We start from the raw sequence: 17,937 nt of genomic DNA, 5'->3' as shown, positions 1-17,937 counted from the left end.
GTAACAGAGGGAGCTTTACTCAAGGGCCTTATAAATAAGAAGCTACAGAGTTATTTGACCAATGCCATAAAAGAACCATTTTGGTTCCAAAATAAACTTTTAAAAAGAAAGATGTGATTAAGATGAATCTTTAAATAATGTGTTACACTCCACTATGTGGAGGCTGTATTTTAACTTGGCTAGCTCTTACTGTGAGGCATGTACATGCTTTAAAGGGGTGTTATATTTTATATATTATATATATTTAGGATAAAGGGGAGATATTTAATCAAATTTCAGTGTAAATTCTGTTATTTAAACATATTACTCTGTAATTACAAAAAAACGTAATCTGCAGTAATGCTGTAATGCAGTAATTTCCCACCACGTAAAAAGGTTAGGGGAGATTGGGCCACTAAACCCAGGTTAAATGTAACACAGGTGTTTTTTAATTATAACTTACACATTAAAAAAGTTACTTTAATGGTGCAAAAAGATTGATGGTCTTCATTGTGAATCTAGAGAGATGTCTGTCCACACACACACGTATTTGCAAGGAGAATATTTTGAGTATGAGATGACCAAAAGCATGTTCTTCTTACCTTGAGTCTATGCCCCACTTTCTGGGGATCTACAGGTGGATTAGTGGGCATGAATTTTTTACTTGTCAGAATTACAGTGTGGATACCTGGTAGTCTTTTCACCTCGTAAAAATAAGTGTATATTTAATTGTTTTTACTAATGAAATATAATAACAGATAAAATACTTAAAATTGTATCTTACGTCAGAGGTAACATATGGCTAACCATGACCGCATTAAGTATAAAAATCCAGCTTCTGGTCATCCAGAAGAGAACATACTATACTGTTAAGCAAACAGTTTAGCTCGTGACCAGCACAGAATAGGGTTTTATTTGAGTTTAATGGACTAGCAGACCAGTTTGACCAAGCTGGTCATACTGGTGGACAAGTGTGGTCATGCAGATCATCCAGCATGGCCAAGCTGGTCATACTAGTAGACAAGTGTGGTCATGCAGATCATCCAGCATGGCCAAGCTGGTCATACTAGTAGACAAGTGTGGTTATGCAGACCACCCAGTATGGCCAAGCTGGTTATACTAGTAGACAAGTGTGGTTATGCAGACCACCCAGCATGGCCAAGCTGGTCATACTGGTAGACAAGTGTGGTCATGCAGATCATCCAGCATGGCCAAACTGGTCATACTGGTAGACAAGTGTGGTTATGCAGATCATCCAGCATGGCCAAACTGGTCATACTGGTAGACAAGTGTGGTCATGCAGATCACCCAGCATGGCCAAGCTGGTCATACTGGTGGACAAGTGTGGTCATGCAGACCATCCAGCATGGCCAAGCTGGTCATACTAGTAGACAAGTGTGGTCATGCAGATCATCCAGCATGGCCAAGCTGGTCATACTGGTAGACAAGTGTGGTCATGCAGATCATCCAGCATGGCCAAGCTGGTCATACTAGTAGACAAGTGTGGTTATGCAGACCACCCAGTATGGCCAAGCTGGTTATACTAGTAGACAAGTGTGGTTATGCAGACCACCCAGCATGGCCAAGCTGGTCATACTGGTAGACAAGTGTGGTCATGCAGATCATCCAGCATGGCCAAACTGGTCATACTGGTAGACAAGTGTGGTTATGCAGATCACCCAGCATGGCCAAACTGGTCATACTAGTAGACAAGTGTGGTTATGCAGACCACCCAGCATGGCCAAGCTGGTCATACTAGTAGACAAGTGTGGTCATGCAGACCACCCAGCATGGCCAAGCTGGTCATACTGGTAGACAAGTGTGGTCACGCAGGTCATCCAGCATGGCCAAGCTGGTCATACTGGTAGACAAGTGTGGTCACGCAGATCACCCAGCATGGCCAAGCTGGTCATACTGGTAGACAAGTGTGGTCATGCAGACCACCCAGCATGGCCAAGCTGGTCATACTGGTAGACAAGTGTGGTCATGCAGATCACCCAGCATGGCCAAGCTGGTCATACTGGTGGACAAGTGTGGTCATGCAGACCATCCAGCATGGCCAAGCTGGTCATACTAGTAGACAAGTGTGGTCATGCAGATCATCCAGCATGGCCAAGCTGGTCATACTGGTAGACAAGTGTGGTCATGCAGATCATCCAGCATGGCCAAGCTGGTCATACTAGTAGACAAGTGTGGTCATGCAGACCACCCAGCATGGCCAAGCTGGTCATACTGGTAGACAAGTGTGGTCATGCAGATCACCCAGCATGGCCAAGCTGGTCATACTGGTGGACAAGTGTGGTCATGCAGATCACCCAGCATGGCCAAGCTGGTCATACTGGTAGACAAGTGTGGTCATGCAGACCACCCAGCATGGCCAAGCTGGTCATACTAGTAGACAAGTGTGGTTATGCAGATCACCCAGTATGGTCACTGGTCATACTGGTAGACAAGTGTGGTTATGCAGATCACCCAGTATGGTCACTGGTCATACTGGTAGACAAGTGTGGTTATGCAGATCACCCAGTATGGTCACTGGTCATACTTGTGGACTTGTTTGGTCAGGTTGGTCACACCGGTGGAGCAGCTAAGCCATCAAACTCAACCCTATTCTGGTCCAGGGCTAAACTTGTCAACCAGCTTGAGCAGCTCGAGCTGGCCAGTCTGTTTGTTAGCAGGGCTGCAGCAGCATCTGATAACCCCACAGTGAATAATATCTGAAAACAGAGGATCTACTATGAAAAACTTTGTGTTTACAGTAAGTACAGAGCGCATGTCTCTCTCCTTGGTGTCATTTGAGGCTAAAACGGCTCGCCACGAACATCAAAATAAAGGAGGAAGTCTCGCGTGACTGGCTCAGCTTCTCGCCTCCCATTTCCTCTGAGTTTCTGGTTCCCGCCATCACCGCAGCGCGCCGCATGCCGGCAGCTCTCCGCCTCCGACACAGCCTTGCCCGGGGAGATACTGCTGAAAACGAGTCGCCTCTACCGCTTCCAGCCTGGAGAAAGGTATAGAGCCGGTGTTCTGTTCTGGGAAACGCGGCGGTGTTTAGCTGGGGTGAAGGCTGGTGCACAGCGCGCCTGAGTGAGGAGGCTGTGCTCGGCCTGAGCCTCTGTAGCTCCGCGCTAAGCGCTCCGGGCTCCGCGCTCAGACTCATGATTGGACAGACGGAGCGCTTTACGTGAACCTGGGGGATATTATCAGCGCAGTGCTGCAGCTTTTTTATTTGCAGGGTTATTTGTTATTAATGTGACTCTGTATTTATTTAGCTGTATGGTTATCTCTGTAACGGCGCCGTCTCCTGGGGTCTCTCCGGCTAGCGGAGGCGCTCGAGCCTAGTGGAACCAAATTAGTTAGCTAGCCAGCCAGCTAGCCTGCTCGGGCTAGGCTAGCTCCTCACTGTGTTTTGGCGGCTCTGTTAAATTTGTGGGTCTCCTTTTAGCACAAATGACTACGGAAACGTCTCGGTTGGTGGTGATATCGCAGTTATATTAGCTAAGGGAGGTAGGCGCCGCGCTCGTGCTGCTGCTGCTGCTCGTGCTGCTGCTGCTGCTGCTCGTGCTGCTGCTGCTGCTGCTCGTGCTGCTGCTGCTGCTGCTCGTGCTGCTGCTGCTGCTGCTCGTGCTGCTGCTGCTGCTGCTGTTGTTGTTATAGCGAGTGCTTAGTGCTAGTAGTAGGACCCAGGCTGGACTAGTTAACTTTTGGATGGGAGAACTTTTAGCTAGTAGGGTGATCAAGGGGGTGCAAAAACCCACATCTTCATTAGCTAGCTGGCTAAGCTGTATTTGGAGGTAAACTGCTCATTTAGATGCATAATGTTGAATTGGAGCACATGCAGGTGACTGACTCCTATAGCACCATGTTTGCATGGTTTACTCACAGCTGGCTCTCCACTGTGTGCTTTATCACCTTATGAAGGGAGTGTTATTGGTTTGCTTTGAAGTCTTGATTATTTAGGTAGCTAGATTACTTAATTGGCTTGCAGGCTCCGCTCGTGCGCTTGAGCGAGCTAGCTAACCTAATTCTGGTTGTTATGCTCCTTATAGCACCGTGCTATCCTACATCTACTGACCATTAAACTGTCCTATTCTTTCCACATGTGTTTCATAATGTAACCCATGCTCTGCTCATTATTCCCTGGGCTGGGCTGTTTGTGACTGAAGAAGCGCCTTTCTCATCCCCTCTTTCTCTCCATTGTTAGGGCTTTTGTGAGGGGCACTGGCCTCATCTGTTCGTCCTCAATAGCGTTCAAAGCGGCACTTTTCAGCGCCCTGTCCAGTCCACGCACTCATGGCTGTCGCAGTGCCCAAGCTGTCCAGCGGTAGCGCTGTGCGCATCCGCTTTACCAGCATTGATGTGGGCACCAGCAGATGGAAAGAGGGCATATTTGAGATCCACGAGAGGGACAACAAATCAAATCTGGTGTTGAAGTTCAACAGCGGGGGAACTCCCAAAAAATTTCAGGTACATCAATCTAAAAAAAGCTTTAGGGCTGTCAGGGATGATTCTGTCATGTAAATCCATATTATCTCCAAAATGGCCCAATTTAAGCATCAGAGAAAAGAAAAATGTCTTTCAGCGGAAGCAGTGTGAAAAGAGTTTAATCCAAGTCGTTCTGGAGCATTTCTAGAAGTCTTCGTCTTTCATAAATTTTGACACCATAGAAAGAACCTCCAGATTCAGTTTGTCAACGTGGAAAACGGCAAAATGTCGATACAAGCTTTTGGCAGTGCTAAATTATTTGATCGTCCTACTTGCAGATCTTCATGATACCTGTATAGATGCAAGTGTTATTTATACCCCTCTTTAAAATATTGCATTGTTTGTTTTTTTTCATGAAAATATTTGAAATACTAAAATAAATCCCTTTCTTTTATTGTCTAAAAAAAGATTGACAAATCTGTATGATACTTGATTAAAGATTAAGTATGAATGGTCACAGCCTTGTAATTTATAAACAACAAAGATGTGTGCAGTTCAAACAAATATCTGCATTGCGTTGCCGTCCAGTGTGAAACGTGTATCTCCAAAATTATGACTTAGAAGAATTACAAGAAGGCAAGAGTTGATCCATAGTAATTCAGACTGTTTCTATTGGTTTATTCATTCAGAATTATTATTATTATTATTATTATTATTATTATTATTATTCAGTATACAAAGTAGCTGCAGGGTTCAAACCATGGAGAAGACTAAACAGACAAAAATGGAGACATTTGGACATCAATGATCTGTCAATCTCTGAATTGGTAGCAGCCTATACTCACGTATTTCTACTTTTTTGTTACAGTTGAGCCACAATGTGAAGAACGTTGTTTTCACCCCAACACACAGTCAGAACCGCTTGTCGCTGACACTGAAAGACTCAAGTGTTGTCATTTTTGAAAAACTGACCATAATAGTTGGGAAGAAATTGAAGGACTACCTTGAAGCAGTGAAGCAGGGAAAACAAACGGGTATGTTTGATCTAGTATAGACTTTGCTTCCCAATGGGACTAGTTAATACAGGGAGTGGGTCACTTGATGGATGAATGAATGAATGAATGAATGAAATTATTTATTCCTTCAGCTCTTAAGACAAACCAGGGAAGTGCCAGTTTTGGGTTAGTACTTGGGAACCGGACAGCACAGAATGATCCAGGCTTATCTTCATCAGAAAAACAGGTAGCACATCATTACTGACTGGTAGTTTGTGGTGGTTTTATTTTTTATTTTTTATATATATTTTTGGCAATCAATTCCTGTATTGTCTAATGTTTTAGCTTCCCTTCTGTGTCTTTGGTTCATGTTTAAGACAACCCCAAGACGGCCGAGCTTGGACAACAAGGAAGAGAGTGTGTCACGGAAGCCGCTGGGGAGTCCCAGTCGAGTCACGTCAACACCTGTGCGTGGTGGGCTCTTGGAGAACAGGTTTGCACTTCTGCTCTTTCTCCAGGCTTGTGTTTGGATGTTGTAGGTTTTACATTAGTCTGTTTTGTCCACTGTCCAAGGGTAGCTCAGTTATGCTGTCTTCTTTATCACTAGCAGAATTTTGCTGTATAGCGAACAGTGTTGCATTGTTGGTTGTGTCTGTATAGTTTTATTCAACTGGAAAGTCGAAAAATTATGGGTCGGATTTTGACTGCACTTGCGAGTGTCACAAAACTAGCAAGATGTTGTGTCTACTCCCTCCATTAGTTTGGATGAGCTCAATCAAAATGTTTGATAAACTTCTGTGTGTACTGCATGGTGTTCTCACTAGCAGCTAGATAGTTTTCAGTGTGCTCACATTTCAGCTGAATCATTGGCTGTACATGGGTCTAATATAACTTGAGTTTGGACACAGGATGCTTTAGATTTTTATTTGATAGTTTATCACTTGTACATAAATACAAGAAATAGTAGACCTTAGGATCGCCTGAAAGTTGTATTATGAAGTTGATTGTTTGTTTGAATTGACTGGGACTGGAAGCAGTGGTTATATGATTGAGCTGATCTGATTTATTTATTTTTTTTTTCTCAGGAGTGAGAAGAGGAAGAGGCTGATGTCCTCAGATACTGACATGACTGAGGACTACCCCAAGGAGAACGACTCCTCTAGGTATTGAGCATAAAGAGCATAGAAATCCACAGGATGGTATCAGACAGATATGCTTGTGTAATTATTTATTTTATGACCCCATTTGTAACTACGGTTTTCTTTTTAGCAACAACAAGGCCATTTCAGACCCATCCAGGAAGTTTTTGCACAGTTGCAAAGAGAAGCTTAAGCAGTCAGAAGAGAACAGGACTTCAGGTTAGTACTCTTGTAGGTGTGAATCATTACGAGTTACTGGTCTGTGTTTTTCCTTTTTGTTTATTCTTTTGTTTATGGCTTGTTCACAAACAGCTTCTCTTGTATCAGCACCCCTCCAGCCATCATCGTTCTATGGCAGCAGGACGGGAACTAAAGATTACTCACAGACCCATTCATTCTTGGACAGGTAAAGATCACATGGACTTTTTCTAGTTCACAGTCGCTTTAATCTACTCATATCCCATCCCGGCTGTTAGATCATTTTAAGTTTTATGAAGTGTTGTCAATGTATAACCAGGACACTAAATAGAGGATCTGCTTTTAATGTTAAACTGACTTTTGCCGTTAAAGGCCCACCAGCACAAGCCAGTCCCCCTCTGCGAAAAGGAGCCTGGTGCTGCCTAATCACTCTACTCCCTTCAAGAAAGTCCGCCCATCTCTGGAATACGGAGGGTGGAATAAACAGAGACCCTCCACTCTAACTCAGTCTCAGCCTCCTCTGCAGGGGTAAGATTCTTGCAGTTTCCTTACTGTAGACAAGGTTTTGGGGATTTTCAGTGTTTTTATTGAGGCATATATTTCTTTACTTTAGGTTCTCCAACTTGGGAAATACCTGCTACATGAACGCCATACTGCAGTCACTCTTCAGCCTGCCTTCTTTTTCAAATGACCTGTTGAAACAGGGCATCCCATGGAAGAGGGTCCCGATCAATGCCCTTTTGAGGTATAGTGTCTGAAGTTGTTTTATGAAAGCTTTGATGACCATTAAGAAGTATTGTAATGTAATTCCTCATGTTTTCCCTCTATTAGGCGCTTTGCTCATCTGCTTGCCAAAAAAGACATCTCCTCTCCAGAAGTAAAGAAAGACTTGCTGAGGAGGGTGAAGAATGCCATTTCATCTACAGCTGAGCGGTTCTCTGGGTACATGCAAAATGTAAGTTTTATATTTTCTGCACAGTTAACTTGCCTTACTTTAAAGCATTATGTAGAATTTCACCTTAAAAAAAAAAAAACTGCTTCAGAATCATTTTGGTGATCCACTGACCTGTACTTGGGAGAGTGGCGCAGCTATCGTTAATATAGACTGGCACACCAGAAACTGCACTTCTGAACGTCGCCATAATAGGCAATGCTTGAAGGAACTGTGTAATGGATGTATTTGTGTAAAATTTTACCCACATTCTTCTCTTATATTTAGTGACGGTTCTGTACCCCTCAGCTTGTAACATGCACATGAATGGCTTGTCTTTTAGTGGTGGCTCAAAGTGTGAATTCTTCTTGACTGTAGGGGCAGGTCCGGAGCAGGAAATACCTATCACTTAATGCTGCTGTAAAACACTCTTTCTAAATAACTTTAGAACTGATTTGCTGTAAGGTGCTTTTAAGAACAATGGGCAAGGATGGGACGTTGCATTTCAGTGTGTTAAATGTGTTGCTCCCAGGATGCTCATGAGTTCCTGAGCCAGTGTCTGGATCAGCTGAAGGAGGATGTGGAGAAGGTCAATAAGAGCTGTAAGAGTGAGCCCTTTTCATGGGATGAGCCTCAGGGCACACGGCTAACGGAGGAGCCTGACACTTCACGCATATACACCTGTCCAGTTACGGTTAATATGGAATTCGAAGTGCAGCACACAATCACGTGCAAAAGGTGAGAAGTGTTGTGTGTTGAAGCTAATTGACATTGTCTCAGTTGTGTACTGTGATTTTATAAATCAGGTGTTTTCTCAGCTAACTTATTTTTGTATTGCATTTATACCTTTATCTGCATTCCTGACTGTTAGGCCTTGAAATATTTTAGTGGGTGGGGGAATGATGGCACTGTCCAGCATGTTAACTCTTTGCTTTGGGCATCATCCATTTAATAGGCCTTAAATGTAAATGTAGTAATAAGCAGAAGACTGAAGAGAAATGGGGATGAGCCATATTTGAATAGACCAGCTGATTGCCATACAAGGCTTTTCCATCGTATTTTGCATGTTACATTAAGGCAGTGTGCAATTGAACGATCTTCATTGTCCATGTTTTATTGCACTGTCAACATGAAACTCAGCTGTGGGGAAGTGGTGACTAAGCGTGAACAGTTCAACGACCTGTCCATTGATCTGCCTCGAAGGAAGAAAACGCTCCCTCTGCGATCCATCCAGGACTCGCTGGACCTTTTCTTTAGGGTAGGGTTACATGCTATCACATGCATACTGTCATCAGCCATATTTAGTTTTGTTTTGCAGAAGTAGTGTCCAAATCCAGGTTTGATGTTGCATGACCTTTTGTTTTGTTGTGACCTAACTGTTAACTGTCTTGGCTACTCTTTGTAGATGGAAGAAATCGAATATTCCTGTGAGAAGTGTAACGGGAAAGCTGCGACCGTCACACACAAATTCAGCAGACTTCCTAGGTAGTTTTGCCACATTATTTGGTATACTCTTCCATGCCTGCTACATTCTGAACTTATCCTATCTCCCTCTGTCTTTATTACGCAGGGTGCTGATTCTTCATCTGAAGCGGTACAGTTACAATGCACAGCTGTCATTAAACAGCAAGCTGGGCCAGCAGGTCTTGATCCCGAAATACCTCACTCTGCTCTCCCACTGCACAGAGAACACGCGACCACCACTCAGCCTGGGATGGAATGCTCAGACAGCCCTGTGAGCCTCTACACCTATCACAGCAGTGTTTCTCATTAGGACCCTGACATTACACAATTTAGACTTGTGCTTTATCTAACTTAACTGATTCAACTCATGAACTCATCATCAAGAGCAGGGAAAACACTAGGCTTTGGTATTTATGATAACTGAGATGCGTATTGAAAAACACTGATTGTGGGTCAACTTGATTTTAGAAAACATGAAAATCTGTGAGGTTGTGCAGGTTTTCAGTCCAAAGTAGGGGCACCCATGATCAATTCTTTGAAGACTAAGAGTGAGCTATTAAACCAGTGTGAGCATATGTGTGCTCCAGCTTGTATGGAACGAAAACCTGCAGCCACCCTTCCCATTTTTTTGCCGATTAAGGCTGGACACCCTGTCCTATGCAGACTTATACCATCGGTTGGAAGCTGAATGTTTTTTTTTTTTTTTTTTTTTTTTTTTGTGAACTGCACTGTAATGATTGTGAATCCAGTCGGTGTTAAAATTGAACTGCACAGTCTATCCCAAATTCTCATGTGTTATGTGCTTCTGGCATTACAGGTCCAGAACACTGAAAACATCACAGTGTGTAAACTCCTCAACGCTACGGTGAGGCAACATCTACAGTTAAGCCAGTGTTGGTGCTTCCTTACTTTCTGAGTCAGATGCATTAAACGGTGGATATTTATTTGTTTACAGGAAAGGCTCTATAAAGTCTGAAAACACAGTCAGCATCTTATGTGACTCTGACAGCGAAGAGGACTTAACCAGAAAAGTTAGTTGCAAACATCGACTTAGTGAATCGCTTCCAGATGATGACCGAATAGAGGAGGTGAGACACTGGACTATTGTTACTAGTATATTTGTTTGTTTTTGCACGATGGTGGAATGCTTTAATTTAAGTGTTGTATAAATGGTTTTATTTTATATGTAAATCATTGTAACTAAGCTGGTAGACCTGCATTCAGTCAGTAATTCTAGACCGGCTTAATATGGAAAATATGCAGTTTACTGGATATTGAAATGACTATCTGCGTCTTGTCTAGGTGCAGCATAATGGTTCAGTGGAGCACCCAGAATTTACAGGCATGAATGATGATGAAATGCTTGCTGCAGTTCTTGAGATGAGTCGCCATGATGCTGGACTTTCTGGGCCCCAGGATGATGAACCAACCAGCAGCCCTGATACAGGCTTTGGAGATACAGATGCCCAGGAGCTAACTCCGCATTTGGACCTGCTGGAAGGAGACAAACCATCTGGAGGTAAATGGTGGTCTTTTTAAAGGATTGCATGCCTTAACATTTTTTTGTGTTTGTTTGATGCTTTATTTATTTGTTTATTTATTTTTTATAATTATGTACATGATTATAGGAACTCTTTGTTTCTGTCCGGTTGATGTGTAAATATATATCTTCATAGTTGTTCTTCTTTACTTCAGATGTACTTGGCTCTCTGGACCTGACTATGGATGAGAACAAGGAGAATCAGACACCAGATGGAGCACAGGGTGAGCTGGACTGGGTGCAGCAATACAACTTGGATCAGGAGCGCGAAGAACAGGAGTTACAACAGGCCCTCGCCCAAAGTCTACAGGAACATGTATGACCTTTTTTGCATTGCTTAGCCTTTTTTTTTTTTTTTTTTTTTTTTTTTTTTTTTTTGACAACTTTGATGTGACTAAATGAGCCCAATTACCCATTGCTCATGTCCACTGACTTTGTTTTAAATCACTGGATTTTTCATTTACAGTAATGAGAGAAATGGCTAATATTGATCTTTTCTATGGACAGGAGGCAAGGGAGATGAGGGAGGATGATGATCTGAAGAGGGCAACAGAGCTCAGCTTGCAAGGTACAGAAATGGAGAATTACTTGCACTTGTAATTACTGTTTCCTCCTTGGATAGTGTATTTACTTTATATTTATTTATTTTTGTTTTTTTTTATAGAGTTTAATAACTCCCTTCCTGATCTGCTGTGCTCTGATGATGATTCGGGCAATGAGGACACTCTTGACATGGAGTACAGTGAGGCTGAGGCTGAGGAATTGAAGAGGAATGCTGAGGTGCAAGTCTAAAGCCATGCTCAAAGATGTTTCTAGAGGCTGCTTAATTCATAATCGTATAAGTGGTAGCTTGGAAACCTACTAGATATTATTGTAAAGGAAATTATGACTTATTATATTTCCAAACACTTTAGTCTAAGCTTAAAGGGAATGTTATTAATTCCAAATTTCCTCTTTTAGTGTGGAGAGCTTCCCAATTCCTTCAGACTCATCAGTGTGGTCAGCCACATCGGCACCAGCTCATCATCAGGTATGAATGAACTATGTTCAGTTAAGTTACTTTGTACAATAGTGGTATTGCAATTGAAGCATTTGACATGCATTAAATGGATGCATTTAGATATCTTGCTGATGGGCCCCGAAGGCGCTGTCCCTATGATCAGGATCGCCGGTTCAAATTCTGGTCATGCTGCTAGCTGTCGGCAACCGAGGCCCAGAGAAAGCAAAAAAATGTAATATAAATGTAAACGTGCCAGAGTTTGAAGACCCAAGACAATATGGCATGGGTTAAATGGCAAGGCTTATGTGATGTTCGTGGTCTGCTGAGTAATTTTAGCTTTCTGTAGCTGCCCGCATAAGTTTGAAAACTTTTAAGCTGGCCTACAAAGCAAAGTATGGTTCAGCTTGACCCGCCAGTCCCTTAAGATCCATGGAAAACAAGCGTCCAGGCTTTTTCTGTCCTGGCACCAAAGTGGTGGAACGAACTTCCCCTGGGTGTCCAAATGGCACAGTCGCTCGCTGCGCAGTCAAACGCAGACTGAAGACCCACCTCTTCCGAGAGTTCTTGGGTACTAGTAAAGTATTCTGGTCTCCATATTGACTTTTGGCTTATCATTATTACAGTATGCACCGAATGCCTACTGGCTTACTGCCTCTAACGGAGTGTATTTTAGTGTCACTGAGTGCTCCTTTTTCTGTCCTTCAGGCCATTACATAAGTGATGTTTATGACATGAAGAAGCAGTCTTGGCTCACTTACAATGATTTAGACGTGTCCCGCACACAGGAGTCCACTGTTCAAAGGGACAGAGACCGAAGTGGATACATTTTCTTTTACATGCACAGGTGAGTGCACAAGTTGTTGACCAAACATATATGATATATGAGTATAGCCACATACTTTTGAGGACCACTTTTAAACTAAATATAAGGTTTAATATTGAAATTAAATGCAACTTTGTTTTAAAGTACAAAATTACACCTGTGTTCAAACCCCTGCTGAAACTCTAGCAATCTTGCATGTTTATATAATGTCACAACCTCTCTTCTCAGGAATGTATTTGAGGAGCTGTCGGAGCTAGAGAGGGCAGGAGGAAGCAGTGATGTCAACCGCACGGTCCTTCAGCCTCTTTAAGGGGCCGCGTTTACCATGCCCTAGATGCAGTCTGGTGCTCGTGTAATGGTCCTTGAGGTGATGAGCTGAGTCTAGGGTAGAAGAAACCCCTGTTCAATACTACTGATCACCGTCCACACACACACTCACATACTTCAGGCACTTTCTTTCCCTTTTCTATTCTTTCGTTTTTCTTTTTCCCTGTTGTGAACTATTGTCACTGTTTCTAGAGTAGACCTCAGTATTGGTGTTCTTTAAGCCCATGTAGATTTAACTGTTTTATGGGAAAAGACACAAACAAGAAACTTAACATCCTGGATTTCTAAAGGATCTGAAATTCAGCCATGAGACATTTGTTCTTCTATTTTTCAAATTCTTCCTATTTGCTGAATATTGCCTTTGATAAAAATAAAGTCCCTTGGAGGAGCAGAAGTCTTTATGCATTAATAAATTCAGAGCCAATGTCTGAGGGTCAGGGAGTGTTTGTCTCTCTTGAGCTGTTTCTTTTTCAACTTTTCCTAAATTCTTTATGATCTATTGAATATAAAGATTTATTCTTATATGTTTAAGGGTGGTATGGGGACATATGTGTTTCATGTTTGATATGCAGCTGAAAATGTTGTGCAATATTTACTTTGCCAGTTGGCTTTTATATGTCTGTCCTATAGCGATGAGAGGGGAAAGGGGTTCCAGTTTATATTCAAGGCTTTACTGACTGTTTATTGATATTTTAATCATATTTTATAAATATAATCTAACAAGCTAAATGATTAATGTAGCTTGTCAGTTTGTTTTTTTAAGGACACTTTTGGAGACTTCTTTGTGACCCTCAGAAACACACCCAGTAAAGTATTGTTTCTCTCCACCTTGCATAGAGCTTTATGTTGTGGATGTTGCACAGCCATTTTTGTGTGTATGTGTAGAACGCCTTTCCTCAAAATGAAGACAGACAATGCATACACCTTTACAGAATAGAGAAGCTATTTCAGTGTGACTTTGCTTTGGGTGAGGTCAGCAGATGTGAATATTTATTTTATAAACTTTTTTTTTTTTTTGGTAAACCACTGTCTGGTTATATTGTCTTTGTTTTACTGTGTTCTTTAACCACATCCAAATCTTTTATTTACGCGTTTCATCCCCTCCCCCCTCCCCTCTGTCCTCTTGATTGCATTAACAAGTGGGCTGAATAGTGTTTTTTTTTTTTTTTTTTTTTTTTTTTTTCTTCTTCTTTCTGTATGGCATTTTAAGGAGCAGTTCTTTGAAAAACAGTGGTATAAACTTTCATTAGTTGCTTAGTGTTCAATATTTGACTTCCTAAAAACATTTTAAAAATAAAATTTATTTAGAAAACAAATGCAGGCTTTGCAGAGTCTTAATTATTAAATCAAGTATGAGGGGGGGTGATTGCTGTTTTCTTCTTTGCTTGTTTAAGTCCATTGATTCCAGCGGCTCGTCACCTGTCTTGTGTGCTGCTTTTTGTAAGGGGTTCAAGATGACTGCCAGTCAGCCTGTTGAACTCGCTGAGAATGTAGCTTTCTCTCTGAGACATCTGTAGAGAGAAGGAAATGCCTGTTTACTTTTCTAAAACATTAACAAATTATTCTTTCTTGGTGTGACTGACTCGGGTTTTACTGTACATGGTATGGGGATCACAGAATACAAGGCACACACTACTAGGGTAAATACACTAATTTCACAAGTGTGCATGCCCCTCGGAAACCTTAAGGGCTCATTGATGCTGTCTCTACAGGCACACGTGAACATGTCCATTTCAAGTGCTGTAATGGTCGCTGGCCACATGCGTCCATGCGCTGCCCTTTATGTTGCCATGGATGTTAAGTAATACATCCAGTAGAGAGCATTTCAGCATTTAGAACTCACAAATTACAGAAGACGACTCCATCCAGATCAGTCAACATTTAATGCACATAAATTTGTAAGCTGTTGTATTTGTGATGTGTTTTGTGCTTTAGTAACTGGTCTTGTTTGCCTCTCTGCCTTCTCTCGTCTCTCCTGCTTGCTGCCATGGCTGTAAAATGACTCGGATAATAGTTTTTAACCAGCTTTTATTCTTTTCTTGCCTGTAAGTGATTTGAAACGGCTGAAAATAAGACGTTAGAAGCCATAACTTATTTCTAACTCAAAATTAAATCATGGTGGATTGGACTAAAAAGAAGTGGCAGTGTTGTCATGGGTGGAGACAATGAAAAAGTTTACACATTATATTTAATGTAAAACTTTTTTTTGGTTTGTGCACCTGAACACAATACACTTTTTTTTTTATCCTCCCCTGTTGTATTGTACTACTGTGACTTGTCAGTACTGTTACACCCTTTGTGTCCAATTTTAGCTATTTTTTTTTCTTGAATGTCTAGAACCTAGCCTTTACACAAATTCAGCTAAGCCATTGCTTGTTGTTGCAGTCATATCACAGTTTTTCATTCAGTTCAAAACAGTTTACCCTAATTAGCCAAGACTTGTGTGGTGACTAAAATTCCCCTTATTAGCTCTGAATGGACCTTTTAAGGGTAATGTAAGAGTTTGTCACCCAAGTTAAGTGACACTTCATTAATGGTTAGCTTTTACCTTCAGTGCAAAACCAAGATGAACCATTAATTTATGCCCAAAATGTATTTAAAAGGTGATAAAGGTGATAAAGGTGCACGTATTTGTCACTGTACAGTGTGGACTGTACAGCGAAATGTGTCCTCCGCATTTAACCCATCTGGTAGTGAACACACACTCACACACACACACACACACACGTGTTAGGGGCAGTGAGTACACACACACACCCAGAGCGGTGGGCAGCCAACTCCAGCGCCCGGGGAGCAGAGAGGGTAAAGGGCCTTGCTCAAGGGCCCAACAGTGGCAGCTTGCCGAGCCCGGGAATCGAACCCACAACCCTGTTATCGATATCCCGGCGCTCTAACCGCTGAGCCACCACTGCCCTTTAATGTGTATAGAACCACTTAAACTGTGTGAACACAATAATTCTCAAATCTAGATCTTAGGACCCCCAGCCCTGTATAAAACAACCAGTTAAACTGAATGTGGTGGGGAAAGGAGGTTCCTGGTACCAGGTTTGAGAACCTCTGTTTTAGTGTGTAGCCTCCTGCTGCCTGTAAACCAGAATTACACAGTCACTCAGTTGTACCTCATCAAACTCCTCCTCTGTCTCATGTCTGTACCCCAATAAGTGACAGATTCCATGTGCAGCAACTACCTGTAAAGCAACATACACAAGTCAAGTAATGGCTGACACTCTGTATACAGTCATGGTTTTACACCCCTGAACTTTGAGATACTTACTGTTAGAGTTCCATGAAAATCAGAGGACGTTTCTCTACACTGCTGCATTATATATTCAACCCCCAGGAAAATATCTCCTAGATTAAACTCGTCTCTGTGAAGGGCACATGGCATCTTCCCTGGGCGCAGGTCCTGCAGAGGAAAAAAAAAAAAAAAAAAACATTTGTGGGATATGGTGGGCTGCAGGTCAACCCACCTCAAAACCACCTAGCTGGTTTCAGGTGGGCTTGGCTGAGCTGACTCTGATGGTCAAGGGGGTTCACAGGCTGGTCGGCCGGAGCCAGAAAACATGTGAGCCAGCTGGTTAAACTCTTGACCAGCATAGTGCAAGTTTGATGGACTAGTCTGGCCAATTTGCTTCATTGGTCTGTTCAGGCTGGTCATGTTGGCCACACTGGTTGACTTTGCTGGTTGACTTTACCAGTTGAACCATCAAACTAAATGAAACACACTCCTTGCTAGTGAAGAGTCAAACTGGTCAACCAGCTTGAGCTGACCAGGCTGTTCTCTTCAGCAGGGATGTCTCTGCAGTTCTACTGAACTTGGTAATCCAGTATGGTGCAGGTTTAGGGTATTGTCCGTTCCACCTTAAATGGTGCAGCAGTGACACTGTGGCGCCTGTAGGGGTCCATCTGTAGATGGTGTATTATTTAAGGTGGAACGGAAAATTAAAATAGTGATGAATAAAGCGCTCCTGAGGAGTTTACCTCGTAGAAGGGAAAGGCCAGGACGTCTGTGGGTATATCCTTCTTCCTGTAGATCTTGTTCAGGTGCTGTATTTTGCGGTTGTCCACGCAGACGATGCCCAGGTCAAACTTCTGAACTCCCAGAATGTGCCGCAGGGTTTCCACGTCTTTGCGCAGCCTGGCGCGTCGGAGGGGGACAACGTTTTGCAGGTTTCTCAGAACGACACCCATACTGGGAGTAAATCTGCCTATAATGTGTTATCAGCTGGCTGCTGGATTTATGGGGAACCGGTGTTTCCTCGCTCTTCGCAGGCGGACTCGTGGCTCACAAGGTGACCAACCGGCGTGACCGCATGTCCTGCACTTCTTCCGCAGCAGGCGGGAACTGAGGGTAAAATCAACACTGACCACATTCACAAATCTGCCAACTTTTCATTCAAACGAGGAAAAGAACCTGAACATCAGCCTAAACCTGCTCTCTCCTACCGGACCATCTCCGCGACTACACTTGTTTCCTTCAGGGATCTTAATGGCAATGGGCAGGAAGTAGCTAGCAATACGACTTCAGCGGGGTTGCCATGTGTACTAAATGTGAGGAGGTTTCTTTTATTTGCATATTGTTTTTAAATGTTGTGTGTTTGTGTTTTTTATATGTTATAAAACCACATTTTAAATGTTGAATTGAAATGTTTTGTTTGTGTTTTTAAAAATGTACAATGGTCTCCTCCGATTTTACTAAACACGCCTTTTAGACGCCAGGTGGCGCCAGTGAGCGGCTCCTCAGTGAGGGGGGGAGGGGGGGAGGGGGGGGAGGGGAGGGGAGGGGGGGGGTTTAGGCTTGAATCTTGTATGGAGATTTTTCTTTAATTGTATTACACAAAGAAAGTAATGCAAACCTACCAGCATCTTTTAGTTTTTCCTTAACAAACGGTTCGGGAGCTAAATAATTAATAGTTCATTAAAAATTCACACGTTCTTTAACTAATTAAATGTAAACGTATTAATTCTTATCATTATATTCTTTATATACCAGTACACAATTTGCTATTTTGTTTGTAATATTGCCCATTTAATTTTCATATAAGTATCTAGTAAGTGCAATTGTGTAAAATAATAAATAAATAAATAAATAATTATTAATAATATGAACATAATATAT

At 42.3% G+C, this 17,937-nt stretch overlaps 2 protein-coding genes across 4 annotated transcripts; one reads left to right on the top strand and one right to left on the bottom strand.

Moving 5' to 3' along the window:
* The first annotated feature begins 2,865 nt into the window (after positions 1-2,865).
* On the top strand, positions 2,866-13,650 carry usp37 (ubiquitin specific peptidase 37). 2 transcript variants are annotated; one of them, XM_072685620.1, is made up of 24 exons: positions 2,866-2,987; positions 4,181-4,443; positions 5,270-5,435; positions 5,549-5,643; positions 5,774-5,889; positions 6,482-6,559; positions 6,666-6,754; positions 6,863-6,941; positions 7,106-7,261; positions 7,347-7,478; positions 7,565-7,688; positions 8,197-8,402; positions 8,805-8,922; positions 9,070-9,149; positions 9,235-9,399; positions 9,946-9,993; positions 10,084-10,216; positions 10,431-10,647; positions 10,824-10,984; positions 11,176-11,236; positions 11,333-11,448; positions 11,629-11,698; positions 12,374-12,512; positions 12,720-13,650. In XM_072685620.1, exons 2-24 carry the CDS (start codon positions 4,270-4,272, stop codon positions 12,799-12,801), a joined length of 2,805 nt encoding a protein of 934 aa, XP_072541721.1. In that variant the 5' UTR covers positions 2,866-2,987; positions 4,181-4,269; the 3' UTR covers positions 12,802-13,650. The 2 variants fall into 2 exon arrangements, with proteins under 2 accessions (XP_072541721.1, XP_072541720.1); XM_072685619.1 differs by having other exon boundaries at positions 6,848-6,941.
* Positions 13,651-14,099: 449 nt separating this feature from the next.
* LOC140560917 (endoribonuclease YbeY-like) lies at positions 14,100-17,335 on the bottom strand. Of its 2 annotated transcripts, none has more exons than XM_072685622.1 (4): positions 16,800-17,335; positions 16,093-16,224; positions 15,938-16,006; positions 14,100-14,349 (listed from the first exon to the last, which is right to left on the bottom strand). In XM_072685622.1, the coding sequence occupies exons 1-4, from the start codon at positions 17,007-17,009 to the stop codon at positions 14,284-14,286; spliced, it is 477 nt and encodes a 158-aa protein (XP_072541723.1). In that variant the 5' UTR covers positions 17,010-17,335; the 3' UTR covers positions 14,100-14,283. The 2 variants fall into 2 exon arrangements, with proteins under 2 accessions (XP_072541723.1, XP_072541722.1); XM_072685621.1 differs by having other exon boundaries at positions 14,100-14,329; positions 16,800-17,330.
* Between the last annotated feature and the right edge of the window lie 602 nt (positions 17,336-17,937).

The sequence above is a fragment of the Salminus brasiliensis genome, chromosome 8 (assembly GCF_030463535.1).
Source record: "Salminus brasiliensis chromosome 8, fSalBra1.hap2, whole genome shotgun sequence".
In the NCBI taxonomy this organism is placed as follows: domain Eukaryota; kingdom Metazoa; phylum Chordata; class Actinopteri; order Characiformes; family Bryconidae; genus Salminus; species Salminus brasiliensis.
Note: the sequence above shows the minus strand (reverse complement) of the source record. Positions and strands in the feature narration are given on the sequence as shown.